General features: G+C 51.6%; 1 protein-coding gene across 1 annotated transcript; it reads left to right on the top strand.

Moving 5' to 3' along the window:
- Positions 1-5837: 5837 nt before the first annotated feature.
- Positions 5838-18954, top strand: SRPX2 (sushi repeat containing protein X-linked 2). Its single transcript, XM_077826599.1, has 10 exons — positions 5838-5927; positions 9150-9233; positions 9473-9664; positions 13726-13902; positions 14487-14613; positions 14758-14879; positions 15358-15537; positions 17596-17729; positions 17806-17927; positions 18774-18954. Exons 1-10 carry the CDS (start codon positions 5858-5860, stop codon positions 18952-18954), a joined length of 1389 nt encoding a protein of 462 aa, XP_077682725.1. The 5' UTR covers positions 5838-5857.
- The last annotated feature ends 1453 nt before the right edge of the window (positions 18955-20407 follow it).

Below are 20407 nucleotides of genomic sequence, written 5' to 3'. Positions count from 1 at the left end.
GGAGAGCCCCTCTGGACGAGCTGAAGTTTCCAGGGGACTTTCGTGTTTAACCCTGTTGTTATAGTTCAGCTGAGAGGTCACAGTGGCATGGATGATTGAGGTGAGATCTGCATTTGAGAGGGGGGGGCACAGTGTCTTTGCTGGCTCTCAGCGAGACGGCTGTTCTGGTGGCCAGTGCAATCATGGAGAAGCTAAGAGCCATGAAGGCTCTAGCAACAGCATTGGACCGCAGACCATCCCAGGTGTTGGAGTACCTATAGGCTTTGGTAGGTCCTCTAAATACTTGCCTTTGCTGATCAGCATCAGCTGTATCTTGTCTGGTTTAAACTGCAGCCAGCTGGCTTTTCTGTACATCCTAGTTTCTGTCAGGCATTGGATAAGTCTATCAATGATCATCATGAAAAGGAGACCTAGAAGTGAGAATTATCACCAGCATAGGATGACACTGACACCAGCACTTTCCCACAGTCCCAACCACTAGCTTTATGTAGATGTTGGAAAGGAGAGGTGACAGGTTTGTAACCTGTGGGTCCCCAGAGTTGGGAGCCTTCAGAGAGGAGAAGCAGTCACCCATCACTTCCCCTCTGGGATCCTTTGGAAAGCATTGAGTGGAACCACTCTGCAGGGACTCCTTTCCACCCTGCTAGATCATTCAGCCATGTTAGCAATACCCGATGATCCAAGAGCACTGAAAAAAATCACACCATGTCATAAAAGACCTGGCTTTTGACCACTGCCCTGAGGAGATCATCAACCACAGCAATTTCCCCTATTTTGTCTATGTGTTTGTTTATACCACACTCATCGTGGTGGAATCTGAGCACTATTTCTGGGCTGTGGCCCACTCCTAAACTGAATTGGATAGGCTCTAAGGATCCTGGGGATTTCAAATATTGTTTCAGTTGGCCTAGGGCAACCTTCTCAGTGAATTTTCCCAGCAAGGGAGCTCAGAGACGGGATGACAGTCGTTTAGTATACTAGTGTGCTCACAGTTGTTTTCTAGAGCACATCTAAACTGTAGCTTGTTTGAATGCTGCTGGCAGCTTGCTTTCTCGGAGAGGGACATTGAGTACTTTCAGTAAAGTACCCATACATTTCCTGCAGCCTTTCACCACATAGGATGAGCACAGGGCCTGATTACATACCACTTGCAGCACCACAAACATCTGACTGGGACATTGTTTGAAAGGCAGCCACAGTCTGTGGCACTTCCACTTTGACTCTGTCACCCTCCAAATTCAATCAGCGTACTCTGTGAAGACTGCAAACTACTCACAGCTATCAGAGTAACAGCCGTGTTAGTCTGTATTCGCAAAAAGAAAAGGAGTACTTGTGGCACCTTAGAGACTAACCAATTTATTTGAGCATGAGCTTTCGTGAGCTACAGCTCACTTCATCAGATGCATACCGTGGAAACTGCAGCAGACTTTATATATACACAGAGAATATGAAACAATACCTCCTCCCACCCCACTGTCCTGCTGGTAATAGCTTATCTAAAGTAATCTTCAGGTTAGGCCATTTCCAGCACAAATCCAGGTTTTCTCACCCTCCACCCCCCCACACAAATTCACTCTCCTGCTGGTGATAGCCCATCCAAAGTGACAACTCTTTACACGATGGGCTATCACCAGCAGGAGAGTGAATTTGTGTGGGGGGGTGGAGGGTGAGAAAACCTGGATTTGTGCTGGAAATGGCCTAACCTGAAGATTACTTTAGATAAGCTATTACCAGCAGGACAGTGGGGTGGGAGGAGGTATTGTTTCATATTCTCTGTGTATATATAAAGTCTGCTGCAGTTTCCACGGTATGCATCTGATGAAGTGAGCTGTAGCTCACGAAAGCTCATGCTCAAATAAATTGGTTAGTCTCTAAGGTGCCACAAGTACTCCTTTTCTTTTTGCGAATACAGACTAACACGGCTGTTACTCTGAAACCTGTCATTATATACACAGAGACCATGAAACAATACCTCCTCCCACCCCACTCTCCTGCTGGTAATAGCCCATCCAAAGTGACCACTCTCTTTACAATGTGTATGATAATCAAGTTGGGCCATTTCCAGCACAAATCCAGGTTTTCTCACCCCCCACCCCCATTCACACACAAACTCACTCTCCTGCTGGTAATAGTTCATCCAAAGTGACCACTCTCCCTACAATGTGCATGATAACCTGGATTTGTGCTGGAAATGGCCCACCTTGATTATCATGCACATTGTAAGGAGAGTGGTCACTTTGGATGAACTAAGAAAAGGAGTACTTGTGGCACCTTAGAGACTAACCAATTTATGAACTATTACCAGCAGGAGAGTGAGTTTGTGTGTGTATGGGGGTGGGGGGGGAGAAAACCTGGATTTGTGCTGGAAATGGCCCAACTTGATTATCATACACATTGTAAGGAGAGTGATCACTTTAGATAAGCTATTACCAGCAGGAGAGTGGGGTGGGAGGAGGTATTGTTTCATGGTCTCTGTGTATATAATGTCTTCTGCAGTTTCCACAGTATGCATCCGATGAAGTGAGCTGTAGCTCACGAAAGCTTATGCTCAAATAAATTGGTTAGTCTCTAAGGTGCCACAAGTACTCCTTTTCTTTTTACTCACAGCTAGAAACTGTTACCTCCAGAGCCAGTTGGAGGCACTCTGAGCTAGTCAGCAGACTTCTACGTGGAGGAGTTCCATTGGTTAGGATTTGCAGAGAAGAACATCTTACTGATCATGGCTATGAAATAATAGTATAGAAACTACTTATGCTGCAGGTGACTAGATTCATTTCTAGATATCTGCCAGCAGCCCTCTAGTCTCCTCTTCTCTCTCAATTTGCAGCAGTGTCATGCCCCCTGAGAGTAGTTCAGGGGCCATCATATTAATGGTGACTAGTTGACATTTGTAGCGTCCTGTCAGAGCGTCTGCCCTATGCCCTGGATTTATAAGAACCAGATTGATCAGATGTATTCAGCACAGTCTAGTGATCTGAGCACAGGACAGCTGGGAGCTTCTGAATTCCACTGATGCTCATGTCCTCCATGGCTTTGGGCAACTCTCTGAGGTTTGTCCATCTGTATAAATGGGGATAAAGATGATCAAAGTAACCTACCTTGGAAGGGCATGTGGGAAGTGTTTCGAAGCTGCTAAATCTTTAAATGGCTCCAATGAAAAAAAGTCTTGGGGCCAGCTTTTCTGCTTGTGTAAACTGGCATCAATTTACACCTGCAAAGAATTTGGCCCCTAGTGTACAAAAGGTAAGCCGCAGCCCAAATGATTACATGAAATGGGTTAGATCGCCCAACCCAATATCAGACACTGCATGCTTTGGAAGCCTGTGCTCCTTCCACCCTGATCCTTGGCTTTAGGCATGGATTTGAGAAGGGTGCAGCCAGAAGTAAAGTGGCTCCCATGTGGCTTTCCCTCTGTGGAGCCTATGAAGTGTTGCTCTGCTGTACCCTGGATTGCAGAGCCTGCTCATGCTGAGTCATGAAATCTGCAACCTTTAGTATTCCACATCCTAGACTCAGGCTTAGCTACAGTAGCAATTGCTCTATGGGCTGCAGGCCAAGGAGAGAGGCACCATCCTGCCCACATTTGGTCTTCAGTGGGTAGATTAGCTGCTTAGATCTCTGCATAAGGTGCCAGCCCTTCAGCCATGGTTCGGGGCCTCCTCCCTAGCCTTCTCTCTTTTCTCCCCCTCCTCTCTGGGGGACAGTACAGCTTTAAGGAAACGTCTGGCAGATGCAGACAGCAGAACATCTGGGCAGTGTTAGCTGAGTCTCGGAGGATGCAGGAACAAACCACACACTTTGGGAAAGTTAAAGCACAAGTTTCCTGAACAGGCTGAGAGGAGAGAGAAGGCAAGGAGAGGGAGCAGCAGTGAGGCAGGTAAGATCTGCTTTAACCAGCCATTTGACTTCTATCCACAAGGGAAAGGGACCCAGGGAGCGTGGACACAGAAAGCTTTTCAACTAAGCTACACCGCCTATCAGTCTTCCCCTGGAGCTGAGGATAGACAGATGTTCCTGCATGCTGTGTGACAAGCCTCCCTCCAGGCACCTTCCTCCAGCAGAGGCAGGGAAAGGATCCCAGCAGTTGGCTGTAAGACTCTCACTAATATAGCAGGTAAAGACTTAGGGGACACTGAACTGTTGCCAGTGACAGGACAGGCTCCTCTATATAGAGAAGGCTCCAGAGGGGCTCAGGTATTATGGTGATGAGCATGGTGGAAAACCCTAGAGCGATATGAGCTAGAGGGAGGACTTGGAACAATAGAAATGTGGGGGTGGGGAGTATACAGATCAGCATCACCAACAGGGAGCAGGAATTTCTATCTTGTTTTGTTTTTCTACTCAAAAGCTGCTTGTCAATCTGCTGCTCAGTCTGCCTGGCTACTTCTCTGTGTTTGTTAGAGGTTCCTCACCCAGCCAACCCCCAGTTTCTGAGTAAAGATCTCCTGGTAACCAATCAGTCTGTCTATGTGTCTCTCCCCCATCTCATTCTCTTTCATTGTCTGCCCTCCTTCCCCTCCCTCTGTCCTATACCCCAGTTTTCCCTCCCTCATGCATTTCCCTTGCACTTATTCTGTTGCAATAGCACTGACCTGAAGCCACAGTAAATAGTGAACACATTTTTTTTCCCCCACGCCTGTTCCAGTCAAGCCGTCTGTAAATAATGTTTGCTCCTCTGTCTTGGCCCTAACACCTGCCCTCACTCACTGGATCTGCCTTCAGGCTTTGCACTGACTGAATCCTACTAAAAAGAAAAGGAGGACTTGTGGTACCTCTAACTCAGACAGCAAACAAACATGGAGAGTCAGTCACAAAGAAACTCTCCCCATGCTGTCTAGAGCAAGGCCCTTCTCCAGAAAATCCCTTCTTTCGTGCTCTGGACAGATGTGTTACTAATCAGTGTATTTAGCTGGCCTCTTCTCTTGAAGGTTTATCCTCCCCCCTCCCATACCCCACATTTTTCTGTCTGTTCATATGGGGCCTGATCCCCCTTTGCCTGGTGCAGTCCTTCACACTAGCACCAAGCGGATGGATGTTAAACACTCACACTCTGATCCAGTTGCCTTTCCACTCACTGCCATGGTGCAAATGATCGCACAAGCTGTAGGGCAATGGTGAATTGGGTCCTTTGATTCCAATAAATAACATCTGCATGTGCTCTAGATTTTGGTGAATTTCAGCTAGAAATGGGCCCAGATTAGAGTCACTTATCAGAACCCTGGGGCCTGGTCTCAAACTACTCACTTGGGAGTTAGCAACAAGTTTTACTCCTTTCTAATTTCAGCATGAATTTCCTCCACATTAAATAGCCCTTGACTCAGTGGAAAACAGTGTTGCCAACGCTCATGATTTTATCACGAGTCTCATGGTTCTGGGGGCATTTCTGAAAGCTTGGGGGACTTTCCCTTTCATTTTTTTTAAAGGAAGTTTCTAGCCCTCCTGGTTGCAGAGAAAAGCTTGAAAACATGACTCCCTGGAGGCTCACAAAGCCCAGAAGGCACATAAAAAGGGCCCAGAATTTATTTTTCAAAATCTCATGATTTTTAAGCGACTCATGCTTGCAAGGGATCTGACTCAGGATTTTTGCATGCTTAGGATGGACAATACTAGGGAAAAATCTGGATCTGACCAGCATGGACTGGAGAACAAAGCTAGGGGAGAATACAAGAATGTGTGGGTCAAACACACACCAATGGCCAGGGGTTGTTCTGTTTTAAACCCACTTCCCTTTATTCTAGGTACCAGGCTACAGGGCTGCCTGCTGGGCTCTCCGGGCTGCAGCCTGCCTGCTAACGTCAGAGTGCACTACCAGGCAAGGTGCTAGCTTCCGTGGCCCAGGCCCACTCCACACGCTAGAATGGCACAAGGAGAAGCACCACTCCTGCTGCTCTTCCTCACCAGGCTGGTGTCATCAACATGGTATGAAGGTCAGTGTCCACCCAGCACAGGGGAGTTAGTCAACAGCAGCTGGTGCTACAAGGAAGTGAGGAATCAACAGGGGCGAGCAGGCCTCTCTCAGGGCACAGGAGAAGCTGCTTTTCTTCTTTGTGGGGGCTATGAGTAAATGAGTAGAGCAGAGGGAAGCAGATGCAGTTCATAGCTGGGAACACTAGGGGAGTTTGGTGAAGGAGGAAGGGGGAAGGGAGCATGGTGGGAAGCTCTGAGTTTGCTGGAATAAAGGATTGAGTTCAGCCTGGCAGCCAAATCCCAGGACCCCTTTTCCTCTAGGCACCCTGGGAAAGGTGACCCAGTTTAGAACAGGTTAAAGGCCTACTGATGCAGGCCAGAGGAACCTCAGCAAGGTGCGCTCTCTCTCCTTGTGAGGGTGGCAGGGAGAGTCAACTAAAGCATCACTTAACGTGGACCTGCCCTGAGGGCAGCGGTTTGCTGAGTGCCAGGGAGCAGGTTTGGGTTAGGAGACAAGGGAGGAGCTGGATAACAAAAGACAAACCTACCCTGGGAGGTTGACATGATTGCTCAGAGAGGGCCCTGGCGTCTCTCTGCAGGAGGTGGGGAAGGGAAGAGACAGACCCAGCGCTGGGGTTAGGAATACATCCAGAGAGGAGTAAATAACAAACTTCCCCCATTCCAGCCACGGTGGCAGGAACTGAATTTTTCCACATGCCTTCAGCTCCTTCGGGAGCCTTTGGCAGGTGATTGTTTGTCTGGAACAGCTGCACAGACCAAAACCCAAGCTTCTTCCCATCCTTGGCTAACCTGCCCACTTACAACCCCTCAACTTGTTTGCTATAGAAACCAAACTCTCTCTCCCAGCATCCCAGCTACAAACCATTGCCAGGTTAGCATGGGAGGGGCTCTCAAGAGCCCAGACCTCCCCCACAACACCATAAAGGCCTCTGCAGCCCCCTGGAGAACTTTGACCCCCCCAAATGCATTAGACTGGTCTCAGTTCCCACCCCGACTCATCCTTGCACCGATAGATCCTCCCTGTTTTGTTGTCTCAGCCTCTGCTCTCTGCCTGATTCATACTGAGCCATGATATCACTGAATAAATACAGACTGAGGATGCGTCACTCTCTCCTTGAGGGGATGGGTCTGTGGCCTCAGCATCAGGTTTATAATAACAAGACTCCCTGAAACCACACATTCAGATCCCAGCAGGGCTAAGTCAGCCCATCCTTCCTATGAGGTAGATATATTGAGTTCCACGTGCTTTGCTGTGTGTGAGCCTTAAAAACTGAGGTACTGGCTGCATAGAGTGGATGTCAAAGATCTCACAGCACTTTGCAGCATAGTAGGTGGTTTGTCTCAATGTTCTAGCCACTGTCTTCCCCTACGGAGGCTCCCTGCATGCTGGGTGGGTGCCCAGAGGTGGGTGCGTTTCAGTGGCACTGCATGTATGAAGTGGGTGAAGGGCTCTGTAGAAATGAGTGGGTCAGAGAAACAGGGCAGTTTAATTGGGGATCAGAAAGGGGTAGGGGGAGTTGTATTATTATGGTTCATAAAGTTTCCCCCAACATGGAGGCTCTTCAGAGGGGCTGGTGGATGGAGTGCGCTGAGGTGACAACCCCTCTCCTTTCATCCCCCACCCATCAGCACTGCAGCAGGGGAGGGAGAGCAAAAGAGAAGGCAAGTCTCTGGATTGAGTGTGGGTCAGTGGAGGGTATGAGCGGATCTCAGTAAGACTTACCCTGCTCCCCTAGAGCCTGTAGAGCTCCTCTCCTGGAGGCCAAGACAATGCACTCTCCCTGGTCACTCTGAGCTGGAGTTTCCTTTCCCCGCTCCTTCCTCAAGGGAGCCTGCATGCCAAACTTGTAGAGAAACATGTGGGATCCTGCTTAGCACAGACATTTGGTTTTGAGGCTAATACAGAAACGATGTATGGGGCACAGGCACTAAAAATAGGAGCAAAATCGAGCACGCTCACATGCAGTCACTGGAGTGGAGAGGGAAAGAGTCAGGAATGAGAGGAAATCCAGCTGAAAGGTGAGCTCACAGCTCAAGAATGCCACTAGTCAGCCCATTTCATTCACTGGGGCTCAAATGCATCCACTACTGGCCATGGCTAAGAGGGAAGTTCGGTCTCTGTGTTCATTCAGCTCTGGATGTCTGCATGCGCCCCAGCCCTGGCATGGTGGGGGCGCCCTTTGCTGAGTCGCACAGGAGTGGGGGCCCAATCCTGTTCTTCCCACCACTTGCCTTATAACTCCGTGGCAGGGGACGTGAGAGGGAAGCGATGGGAGGGACTTCCTGGAATTTTGTTCATGAAAGGACTGAGTTGTCCCCTGTTCAGCTGTGCTCTGCTCCGACACCCACTTCCTGTCATTAATGAGCCTGGCACACCAGGCTGTTTAGTCTGCTGAACAGTGCCAGCCGCACAAACCACGTCACTGCCAGCTGAGGGCAGAGCTTTCTGCATAGATGTGCTCCCTCCTCAGCGTTTAGCTGGGACCCTGTCTGTGGAGGAGCTGGGATAGGGACTGGGACAGAGCGAGAGAATCAAGTGTCAGCGAGAAAGGAGCACAACCCCCAAACTGCTCCAGCAGCCAATCCATGCAGGACTCTAGGCCTGCTGCTGATGCAGCCATTTACCCATGCACGGTGGATGTAATACATGACCACTGTCATCTGATAGCACCCATGGCTGCGCACCCCTCAGACCTGATTGTCCCTGGCCCTGCACCTCAGGCAGTTGTTCACACCAGTGCAGAGTGGGTGTGACGTGCTACCAGCTCTGAATGGCTGTATTTTACCTCCCCAGGCTGTGGCAATACAGGCCTTCCTGCTCCTCCTCTCAGTCTAGTGTCTGCCTCAGCACACCATTCTCGGGTACCAAGGAACCTGAGAGGAGATGGGCATTTCAAGTTGCCAGGGGGATGGAGACAGTAACTTAACAAGGGCTGTGAATGCTGAGCGGGAAGCCAGGGTCCATAGATGTTTCCCCTGACGGAGGCCCCACACTGGCAGGCATTGCTGTAGGAAGCAGATGTTGCCCAGGGAGCAAGTCTCTTTCCAGGAGTTCCAGAGAGGGATAATTCCCTAGAGCCCAACATCAATGCAGCTCCTATCACCATTTCTCTGCAGACCCCCAGCACCTCATATGCTACTCTGAGGGAGAGTCAGGGGTGGGATGCAGAAGCACGACACTCAGGTTGAGACCCCACCTCACCATTTTCTCCTCCCACTAGGTTCTGGCTACCATGCTACTGAGAGGTACAACAATGAAGTGTATGTGGAAGAGGCTCCCCAAGCTCCTGCCCTGGACTATCGAGGTAACAGTTGCACACTGACTTTCCACCAGGCCAGGGGAAGTCATCCCAAGCTTTCCCCATGGCTCCCCAGATGCCCATAGAAGGGTGCCCCTGGCCACCGGGACTGATGCTGGGCTGCCCCTCATCTGGGCCTCATGCTGCCTCAAGACCCTGAAAGTGAGGCACAGTTTGCCCAGCTAGACTAGCCCATCTGAATATTTAGCACCAACATCTCCCCTCCTTTCTCGGTCTCTCCTTAGTTCCCCAGTGGTGCTATCCATTAAACGTCCACCATGGAGAGGCGACCTGCTACTCCCCCAGGGGAGGGAATTACCGCAGCAGCCTGGGGACGCGCTGCGAACTCTCATGCGATCGAGGCTTCCGGCTAATAGGACGGAGGTCAGTGCAGTGCTTGCCGAGCCGGCGCTGGACTGGCACCGCCTACTGCAGACGTAAGTCCTGCATGGGAAGGGGCGTGCATGAATGTTCCAGTGTGTGTGAACATGCTGTCCTGATGGTGACTAGTGCTGGGCTACACGACAGAGGCAACCGGGAGGGACTGTTTGGTGTCTGTGCTGAGTGCAGCACTTCATGTCCATTAGGACCTGATCTCTGCTCCCTGCCTGCTCTAGTCTCTTGCTTATTTGCTGCCCAGCCCGGGGCTCTGGTGTTGCATCAGTTGCAATCGCATTTCATTTTACATCAAAGGAAGAGCCTGCTGAAGCGAGACATGAAGCATCTGCGCAGGGGGCAGGGTGAAGTAGGGCTTTTTAAAATTGCATTGGTCAAAACCAAAGCCTGGAAGCCCTAAAGGAGTCCTGACCTGAGCTGTCCTCAACAGGAAACTACAGTGACAATGTCGCTGACTCTCATGATTTTATCACAAGTCTCCTGATATTTGATGTTTGTCTTAAAGCCGCAGCTCCGGGACTCGCGTGATTAGGAGACACTCTCAGCTTTCATTAAAAACATAGGGTCCCAGCCCTCCTGGTTGGGGAGAAAAGTGGCAGAACGTGACCCAGGCACACCCTTAGGGCTCAGGAACCAGTAGCTATTATTCTTTTAAAAGCTCTCATGATTTCTAAGCCAGACTCGTTTCTGAATGCTTGGGGTGGCGATACCGCATTGGAGACTGACAGATGGCACTTGCTGGGGCAGCAGCCCCTCTACCAGGCACCCAGAAAGGCTCCAAGCAACACCCTGGACCATACGCTGAGAACCACTGCAGTGCGCAGCTTGTAAAGCGCTTTGGGCTCTGTAGAACAGTGACTTACTGGCCAGTGCACCCACTCCTGGCTGGGTACGGCCTAGCAGTCTCTCCTTTAGCACTCCTGTGGTGCTCGGCTTCTTCTTGTGGCTTAGCCTCCCCCAGGTCCTGTTCTGGGTAACAGAGTCAGTGACAATAGTCCAGTGACCTTACAGCAGGCCTTCCGCCCTGACTCTGGGCTCAGTCTTTCCACCCCTTACCTCAGGGGCTTTCAACCCACCTTCCTTGGTGGCTGGTAGGGGAACCTAGACCCTTCCTCTACTCTGGGTTCCAGCACAGGGATCCTGAAGCTGGCAGCTAAGCTTTGCTTCCTCAGCATCCTTGTTGCCTCCCTGGAACTTCCTACCTTGGTTTGGGTCTGGGCCCTGTCCCCACACCTTCCTGGGCTCTGGAGAGTTCTTTCTCCCTGGACCCCCAGCTCCCACCTGCCTCTCCCTAGGCTCTCTGTGTCCAGGTCTCTTTCCACCAGAAACCTGACCCCAGGTCCTACCTCCTTGGGTCTGTGATGGTTCTCAGGGTGCCCAGGACTGGGAATCACCTTTTTACTCCCCCTGCCTGCATTGGGAGGGAGACGTGCTTGGGCTTAACTAGGTGCCAGCTTCCTGTTACCACCAGCCTGTCAGCCATCCAAGCACTCTCCTCCAGGCTATACCAGCCCTTACTTTGCCTGGCAGGCTAACAATAGGTGTACCCCAGTCCTTGAGCCCCTTTGAAGCATTCCCTTTTGGTGTCCAGCTCTTCCTCCACCGAACGCTCACAGAAATACCAGATCTGCTGCCCCAAGGGAACAGTGCACACACGAGCTTGAATGATTCGGCTCAGGATCAGCTACTTGAGCAATACCCCAGCACTAAGATATATTGACAGTGCAAACAATGATAAGTTTACCATCACAGATTCAAGAGCCAAGAGATAGTGAGTGAGAATAATGGAAACAAAAGGATTACATATAAAACAAAATCTTAACTCGATTTCTAGAGACTAAATTTAACTTAAACTTCTTTAGACAGAAGATTAGTGTGTTATCTCACCCTGAATGTTCTTTGCAGCCTTTCAGCGAACTTGGGTTTGGATCCAGTTTTCACAAATGTCATCATGCTGCCCATTACTTCCTAGGTACAGGATCAAGGAGTGTCTTCCTTGCCTTCTCTTTATATCCCCAAAGTTCATTGTCTCTGCTAGAACCAGGATAATCCCAGTGGCTTGTTCTCCCATGTACTACCTCCCTGTTGATTTCATATCCCCCTCCTGCCCCTGCCCCTTGACTTTGTATGTAAATAGCGCTTCCACTGTGGTGGCTGACAGTGTTTAATTCACATGTCTAACAGAAAGGCTGTTTGCCAACTCTGCCTTGATACAGACTTTGAGAATGTATTTTCAGCCTATATAAGATATTTCACAACAAACTTAATGACCATCATGGCTCTGGCTATCATTTAAGACCTGACCTGGCAGAAGGTACATACCAGAATCAGGAGATTCCTGTACCCCCCCTTGCTACCTGGGATGGAGGGGTTCCTGGGTCACAGAATCATGGAATATCAGGGTGGGAAGGGACCTCAGGAGGTCATCTAGTCCAACCCCCTGCTCAAAGCAGGACCAATCCCCAATTTTTGTCCCAGATCCCTAAATGGCCCCCTCAAGGATTGAACTCACAACCCTGGGTTTAGCACAATGCTCAAACCACTGAGCTATCCCTCCCCCCTTTTGTCCAGGATCACTCCAGGAGCTTGCTCCTCTCCTGTGGCTTCCCACTGTCTCTCCTAACCCTCGGCTAGGCTCCCCTCTGCAGAAAGGACCCCACTACCTATTCTTTCCATGGTCTCCTGCCTTAAGCTCCTTTCTTTCTTTATTACCCAGCTCCTCTCAGCTGGGCCAGATACAACTGGAGCACTAATTGCTCTCTGGCTCCAGTTAACTCTTTCTTTGCCAGTGTGGGGATAGACATGCCATTACAGGCTCTTTCAAGATCACCCTACCTAAGTCCTACAACCATCACTAATGTCTGAGTGCCTGGATGGAAGGCCCTTCATTTCCATGTCCTGCTCCCCCTCCTGCAGCTTTCTCCTGGGGTTTATTGCCCCACGTTAACAAAGTTGCATGAGGGCTGGAATGGAAGAAAAACTCAGGAGCCCTATAAGCCAAGCCATCCCAGGGCCCAGTGTTATACCAATAAAATAAAAACCAGCAGGATCTTATTAAAGGGAAAAAGGCAAAATACCACATTTATTGTGAATACAGAAAGAATCATAGTAAGCAGTTAGTTATAGCTATAACATTCCATTCAATCTCATATTTATATTTATTCACACATTCATTCATACAAACACACACAGGTTATGCAAGGTTGTTATCATAGTTACCAGCCTTAGAGTTGCTCATGCCAAGCCACTGGCCAGGTGGCCTGGACATGAGGAGGGAGCAGGGCCTTGTCAGATGCTCATCTGATGCTCCTGGAAGTTGGTTTGCAGAATCAGACCCCAAAGTTCTCACTTTTTAGAGTCTATTTTTATAGGAATTTCTTCCTAGGCCAGTCTATGGGAATTGATTCATCATGCTGTTGCTGAATCAATCAGCAGATAGCACATTCTTGATGGCTCCGTGCTGCTAGATGTTATCTTGTTCTTTGGTTCTCCCATTCTTGAGGCTGTTGGGTGGATTCCAGTCTGCCCTCCGGGGGTCCTCTGGTTATTTCCACTTGACGCCTTCTTCAGCCGATGGACACTGGATTCTTAGGCTGGCACCTCCCTGATCATTCAGTTATTATCCACACCAAGCATCCATCCACATACATCCTCTATCTCTATTTTAATCACAATTATTAATACAACAAAAGGGCGGGGAGTCTCTGGGTGCTGTTTCTGTTGTTAGAATATTGCTTTGAGTCTCTCTCTCTGTGAATTGCTTTGAGAACAGACTCTGTCTTAGAATGTACTAACACAATTAGCAGCTTGCAAGTTTCACACATAGAGGGAGAGAAACAGTACCAAAAACCAAGAGACCTCTTAATTAGTAATACCCTGGAATTTAAACTATGGGGAATCAAACTCATTTGTGATTTTAATACAGAACTTCTTTAATATGATCCAACACCAGAGCAGCTGAGCTCAACGCCACCCTGGCTGGTTCTGTGTCATTCCAAACCCTCCCCAGTCCTGGTGCTGCAGTCCTGAAGCGTGTGCTACCCTGCCATAGGGATTTCCACACTCCTGTGTCTGCTGAGCGGATCTGCTCGTTCTGTTACAGAGGTCCGGTGTCATGTGCTGCCGGCAGTGATGAGCGGCTCCTACCAGTGTTCAGCTGGGGTGCTGCTGGACTCTCACTGTGATTACTCCTGCCTCCCCGGGTACCACCTGGAGGGTGACCGCAGCCGGATGTGCATGGAGGATGGGCGGTGGAGCGGCAGCGAGCCAATCTGTGTAGGTAAATTCTCACCCTGCTGTCCTTACTGCCAGCCTGGCTCATCCTGCACACATGGCCTAGAGACTAGGATTGCCCAGAGTTTCTTCTCAGTGCCTGCTCTGTAAGGATATTACTGCCCTCATGGTTTATCCCTGCTCCCCTCACCCCCGGGGATTACAAATCCCAGCTAATCCTGAATACCTTCCACTGAGGACTGCTGTACCAAGATTACTTCCCATGGTTTACCCTGCTTACATCCCCCCACAGAGGGGCATTGTATTCCCCTTGGTTTAAGGTGATTGCTTGGCTCATGGAAGGAACGACTCATATCCCTATGCTTTGTCCTAGTTCCCTCACACTGGGCATGGCATCTCAGTGGGTTATTCTGGGTCTCTGCCCCAGGGGACATTGCTGTCTGTATGGTTCACCCTGGCTAGCTTCCCTAGGGAGGGAACTATTGCATATCTCTGTGCTTTCTCCTAGTTCCTTGCCCCCGTGGGTTTTACTGGCTCCTCCCAGGGTTTATTGCTGAACCTCACCCTCCCTGTACTGTGGCCCTACCCCACGTGGTTCCCCTGGAGTTTCTCTCTGCTTTGCTTGGGCAGATATTGAGCCCCCCAAGATCCGTTGCCCGGAGACACGAGAGAGGATGGCGGAGCCAGAGAAGCTGACGGCCACTGTGTACTGGGACCCACCCCATGTGAAGGACTCTGCTGATGGCATCATCAAACGGTGAGTGCTGAGAGCTGCAGGACCCCCATCCCAAACAGGGTCCGATGGCTTCGTTGCCCTGAAGTCACTTCGTAGGGATCAAACCAAAGGCCCAGCTGGGAGAAATGCACTTCACACTGAAGCAACTCTGTCTTTTGGGTCCAGAGTGACACTGCGGGGCCCAGAACCTGGGTCTGAGTTTTCAGAGGGGGAGCACGTTATCCGTTATATCGCCTACGACCAGTCCTACAACCGAGCCAGCTGCAAATTCATCGTCCGAGTCCAAGGTAAGGGACAGGTTGCCTGCTGCACCTGGGACCCCAGCTCCCTCACACCTTGGCTGGAGGAGCCGATTCTTCCCCTGTGTGGGCTCAGGAGCTGCGCTCACACCAAGGATGTGTGGGAACAAGTTTTGGTTCCTGCACATTGTCTCCCATGTGATCAGTGTCACCTATAGGACCTGTGCTTCTGCCACCACCAGAACCCTGCTAAACCCAAGCCACTCCAGGACACCTGGCACTTTCTCCCACTCTCCCTAACCATCTCATGACCTCTGGCCATACCAGGACACAGGATGCCACCTCCCCAATCCTGCATCCCTGGCTCTCTTGGACCTTGGAGCTATGGGCACTCGGGCCATTCCTGGCCCGACTCCCCCTAGGGCCTCCAGGCACCTTGGCTAGCCCACTCCACACTCCTCCAGCACTACAGCCAGTGCTAGATCTAGGCGTCCCTTGTCCTTGACATCTGCTCTCCCTTTTGCAGTGAGACGCTGCCCTGTTCTGAAGCCACCGCAGCACGGCTACCTCAGCTGCACCTCTGAGGGCAATAACTATGGTGCCACATGCGAGTACTTATGTGACGGGGGCTATGAACGCCAAGGGATCCCCTCGCGCGTCTGCCAGTCCAGCCGCCACTGGTCGGGATCCCAGCCCATTTGTGTGCGTAAGTGTTACGGGGAGAGTCACTGGCGAGGTTGCATGCATGCAGGCTGAGGCTATAGCCTGGAAACAACTCCTTGTGCTGAGCTGGGTCTGTTGTGTCTCCAGTTCCCAGGAGCTCATCAAATCAAGGCCCTGATATTCTTCGGTGAGCATAGGGCTTTCCTGGCAGCATCTGCACTGCCTGAGCATCCCCCAGCCAGCCTCCCAGCGAGAGACATCCCCCTCCATCCAGATGTGGAGCCTCCTCCCTTCTATGATGGAAAATCACTTATGGTGGAAACAAGAAATGGCAGTGCCGAGACTTGGGAGCCATTGGCAGACAGGGATGGCATCCCACAACGGTCCTCTTGGGTCTCTGGCCCAGCCGTCACCTGCTGCTGAGCATGTGACTCTGAGTCCCACTCTGGGCCTGATTCACAGAGGGGATGAGTCTGTGATTACCTCAGAGCTTGAGCTCAAGCTGTAGCTGCTTGTGCTTTTAGCTCTGGAGGTGTTCGGCCAAGATGGCAGCTGTCACACGTGTCTTCCCCATATGGGTAGTGGCAGGTTGAGCAGCTTGCCTCAGTCCGAGCAAACTCCCCGAGCCCTGTCCCAGCCCACCCCACGCTTGCTGACAAACCTGGGATGGGATCTTCCGAAAGGCCCTCTTCTCTGGTGGTTCTACCGCGCTAGTCAGGAACATGGAGGGGACGCCCCCTAGGCCATTACACTCTCTGTGCATCACCTCCCCTCAGTGTAGCATATGCTGCCTTTAGGGGCTGGTTGGATGTTCAGATGAATTAGATAAGAGAAAGGAAGGCGTACAGTGTAGCTGTCTCTAGCATCCCTCACACCTCCTCCATCAGAGCTGGATTTTCCCAGCAGCCCCTCACCTTGAGTTCACTCTCATTTTCTTTCTCTCTTTGTTGATATCACCCAGCCCTGTCCCTGAGATCACTTTGGTACTGGTTGTCAGGGAGCCTGCCTGGTGGCAGAGCTGGGGATGATGCTATTCTTACTGCCCTTGTCTCAGATACACACATGGGCCTGAACCTAACCCCCACCCCAACCCCCTTGCCCTTTGGGGAAGTTGGAATCCAGATCAAGACTTCGCAGCTGACCCCTCTCAGCGCCGTGTGCCAAACCAACCCCTGGCTCTGAACAGCACCCAATTCCAGGGCGGATTGGATCCAGATCTGAGCCTTGTGGTGTAGGCCCATGTAAGGTTGCACTGGAATCCCAGCACCTGCACTGCCTAGAGAAAATCCCCCTCTCCTCTTCATAAGTACCATTTAAAAGCCAGGAGACCCATGGCCATGGGCATGGTACAGGAACTGAACCCTGAATCTGCTGCCCTCCTTAGACTGGGCTAGGCAAAGGCTCCCCTGCAGCACCCCCTTCATCTTGCGCATACCATTGTTTATAAAGCCCAAGATTTACCGCTCCTCTCATCCCAGGGCAAATCAGGGGTAGCGTCACAGAAGCCATTGGAGTTCCCCAGCATAAGCCGGGGAATGGGGAAGAGACTCAAAGCTGTCCTGTTTTCAGCCATTCATTAAAACAGTCACAAACACCATCCTTAGGTTATATCCCCTGGTTAGTCCCCATCTCCTGCTGACCACTCCTAGAGCAGTAATGCAACATAGCTGGCTAGGCTGCCACCGTGAAGTCCCCAACCATGTTCAATGCTGAGATGGAGGTCTGGTCTGCTGAGGCACTGGGTTTTTCCTTGATCTGTGTGGCCTGGGGCATTGTCTCTCTCAGGCTGATGAGATACAAGCAATGGGCTCCTGGCCACTTTCAGCTGGGTGAGGCGCAGACTCCCTGGTTTATGTGACACTGGGGTGTGGCTCCCCTGGCATATTTGCTGCCCTCTGCTGGAGAAGCTGGTGAAATGGTTCCTGCTGATGGACAACAGAGAGCCCCAATCCAGGCGAGACATATCAGCTTGCTGGGAGAAGGGGAGAGGCAGCTGACTTCTGGGGTAGGCCACACTAGGATCCTGCAGACAGACTAGGGGTCAGAAGCCCCCACCAGCCACCTCCCTGTTTGTGCTCACAAGCTCACCTTCCCACCTCAGCCATGCAGATCAACGTGGACGTGAATTCGGCCGCTGGCCTCCTGGATCAGTTCTATGAGAAACGTCGGCTCCTGATCGTCTCTGCTCCCGACCCCTCCACTCGCTACTACAAGATGCAGATCACCATGCTGCAGGTGAGCCCCTCCCCTGTGCCTCCTCCAGCCCCAATCCCAGCCAACAGCATCTGACTGGCTCTTCTCCTGTCTGCAGCAAGCCACCTGCGGGCTGGACCTGCGGCACGTCACCATCCTCGAGCTGGTGGGGCAGCCCCCCCATGAGGTGGGCCGCATCCGTGAACACCAGCTCTCGGCTGACATCATCGAGGAGCTCAGGTATCGGGGCAGTGGACAGCCACAATAGTTCACAGCAAGCGGGATCATGACCCCCAGATCAACCTGTGGGTGCAATACACTGCTAGGGACAGGACACTGCTGTCTCCCTCTTGGGGCAGCCCCTAGCAAGTGTAAGAGCCTGCTCCTTACAGATCCTGTAGCTGCTGCTCTAGCTCATGTAGTGGGGAGGCTTGTGCTTTTGGGGCTAAGTGTCCCAACTGCAGGTCAGCTACGGAGCCATTGGAGACACCTGCTCACAGGAAAGGCACCCATTCTCCTGAGTGCTGGTGGCTTGAATCCTGTCACAGGAGCAAATGACAAACCCTACTGCCTGTGCAAAGTGAATGCCAGCCCTGCCACCTGCCTGCAGCGGACACGGAGCCATCCCCACAGAGCAGCAGGGTGGTGTCCATGTTGCTGCCATGCACAAAGCAAGCCAAAATCTACTGGGACGCCTAAATTATCCTGTACAGGCCTGTGGATAAGCCAGAGGGTCCCACAAAATCCAGCAGTCAGTAACCCAGCTCTCAGGGGTTAGGTGCAGTGGGGAAGGGGCAGGCTGGGGCCGTGACTTCTGCACCAGCTGGGAGCTGGGCTGTATGCATGTAAATGACGAGGCAGCTTCCATATTAGAGAACAGAGGCGCAATGCTTGTAGCATGAGAGAGTCCCCCCTCCCAGAGCTGCTCACTCAACTTGGGAATGGTGTGCACAAGCCTAAGGAGGCAGCCAGTGCAGGAGTGGGTGTGACAGGGTCTGTAAAGGGGAATTCAGCAAGGTGGGCCCAGCTGCTGCCAGTCTCTGCAGGCATAGCAGGCTCTCAACTACCCACTCATTGCTTCCACAGGCAATTCCTGCACGTCACCCGCTCCACTTTTAACATGGTGCTGATTGACAAGCAGGGCGTGGACCGTGAGCGCTACATCGAACCCGTCACCCCTGAGGAACTCTTCATCTTCATTGACACCTACTTGCTGAGCAGCCAGGAGGTCACCCAGCGAGCACAAAGCAGGGACATGTGCGAATGAGCGACTGCTGCACGGGTGGGGGCAGATCCCTGCAGCCCAGGAGCCAGTGCTCCCACCCCTTTACATTCAGAACTCCACAGCCTCAGAGGACAGAGAATTCCCTTTCCGCATCGTCTTGGGCCAGCTGCGAGGGAGGAAACACTGTCAAAGGTCACAGACTTTCCGGTGGAGCCAGCTGGGCCAAGCCGATGTCACACCAGCCTTTCACTGCACCAGGCCAGCAGCGAGGTTAGGAGAAAAGAGGAGTTTGGGGGCATTATCTTTTTCCCCACCTTCCCCCCACCCTCAGCCTCTGCCCAGGCCCAAACAGTCACTAACAGACCAGCAAGGGGTGGCTGCAGGTCAGGAAGGATGGAGCACAAGCCCAGCAGTGTCCGAGCTTAGGTCACCCGCCTTGTTATTTCATTCCCCTCTCTTGTAAGAAACAAGCATCTTCTAACATCCGTAGGGTTCTCAACCATGCAGTATGCCCCGCACTCCCCCAGGCCAGGTTTCCCATGCAGTGCTAGCCCAGCATGCCCTGCCCGGTCTGCACTAGCCCACTGGCAGAGGACTCATGCCTCTAGCAATAGCACTCTTCCCCTGCACACCATACAGATCATGCCAAACACATCAAGCACGTTTGCGTAGCCACCGGAGGTGGAGCTGTGATGCTCTGGCAAAGGATGACAGGAGCTGCCCAGAGCAGTCTATGAATCCCTGCTGCATTAGGCTTGTTCCCAAGAGCTGGAAGAGGGTTAGGCTGGCTGCAGCCCACCATCACCAAGCGCCTGACACAATTCTCCGGGGAAGATGGCTTCTCTGAATGGCAGAGCAGGAACAGAAGATGTTTGAACGACACACTCAACTACAAAGGCTGGACTTTGTTTAGACCCAAGCAGGCATGAGGTAAGAGTCGTGGAGTACAAAGCAAGCCACCCAGGGAGCAGGCCCAGTGCAAGTACACAGGGTTCTAGGCAACCTGTCTCAGATAGGGCCTGAAGCTGGTGAAGGTCACTCCTTGTAACTTTCCTGAGACAACAGGCTCTGGCCACCCAGGAAGTTTCTTTCCTATTTTAAAAACAGGTGGGGAAGCGCTTGGTTCATTAAGAGCAAAACTGCCCCAGCAGCCCAGAGCCCCCAGCTTCCCTGCACACTAGGGCCTGGCCAACAGTCTTAGGGCCACAGCTTATTCTCCTGCCTCAGTACAGGACTCCACTAACCCTTACCTACTGGAGAAAGGCCACTAGTATAGAGGACAGGTTTGTAACCATAGTGTCTCTTGCCCCTATCCATCATTCCCCTTCTCCAAGGAACATGGGGATGGGTAGTGAGGTAAAACAAGGACAGCACACAGGGCAGAGTGCAGGTAGCAGTGAAGGGTTGACGGAGCCTGCCCCTACTGTGCCGCTCAGCCAGTGGCGGAGATGGGCCCCTTAGCTCAGCAAACATCTAACTGCAAGTTTCAAAGTCT

The sequence above is a fragment of the Eretmochelys imbricata genome, chromosome 9 (assembly GCF_965152235.1).
Source record: "Eretmochelys imbricata isolate rEreImb1 chromosome 9, rEreImb1.hap1, whole genome shotgun sequence".
NCBI classification, from domain to species: Eukaryota; Metazoa; Chordata; order Testudines; family Cheloniidae; genus Eretmochelys; species Eretmochelys imbricata.
The sequence above is the reverse complement of the archived record's forward strand: the minus strand, read 5'-3'. Positions and strand labels throughout refer to the sequence as shown.

Bases quoted from the DNA above. Each gene is read 5' to 3' on its own strand.
- SRPX2 (XM_077826599.1), top strand. From the start codon at position 5,858: ATGGCACAAGGAGAAGCACCACTCCTGCTGCTCTTCCTCACCAGGCTG. The intron at 15,538-17,595 runs GTAAGTGTTACG...TTCCCACCTCAG, and splicing joins ATCCCAGCCCATTTGTGTGC to CCATGCAGATCAACGTGGAC. The intron at 17,730-17,805 runs GTGAGCCCCTCC...TCCTGTCTGCAG, and splicing joins TGCAGATCACCATGCTGCAG to CAAGCCACCTGCGGGCTGGA.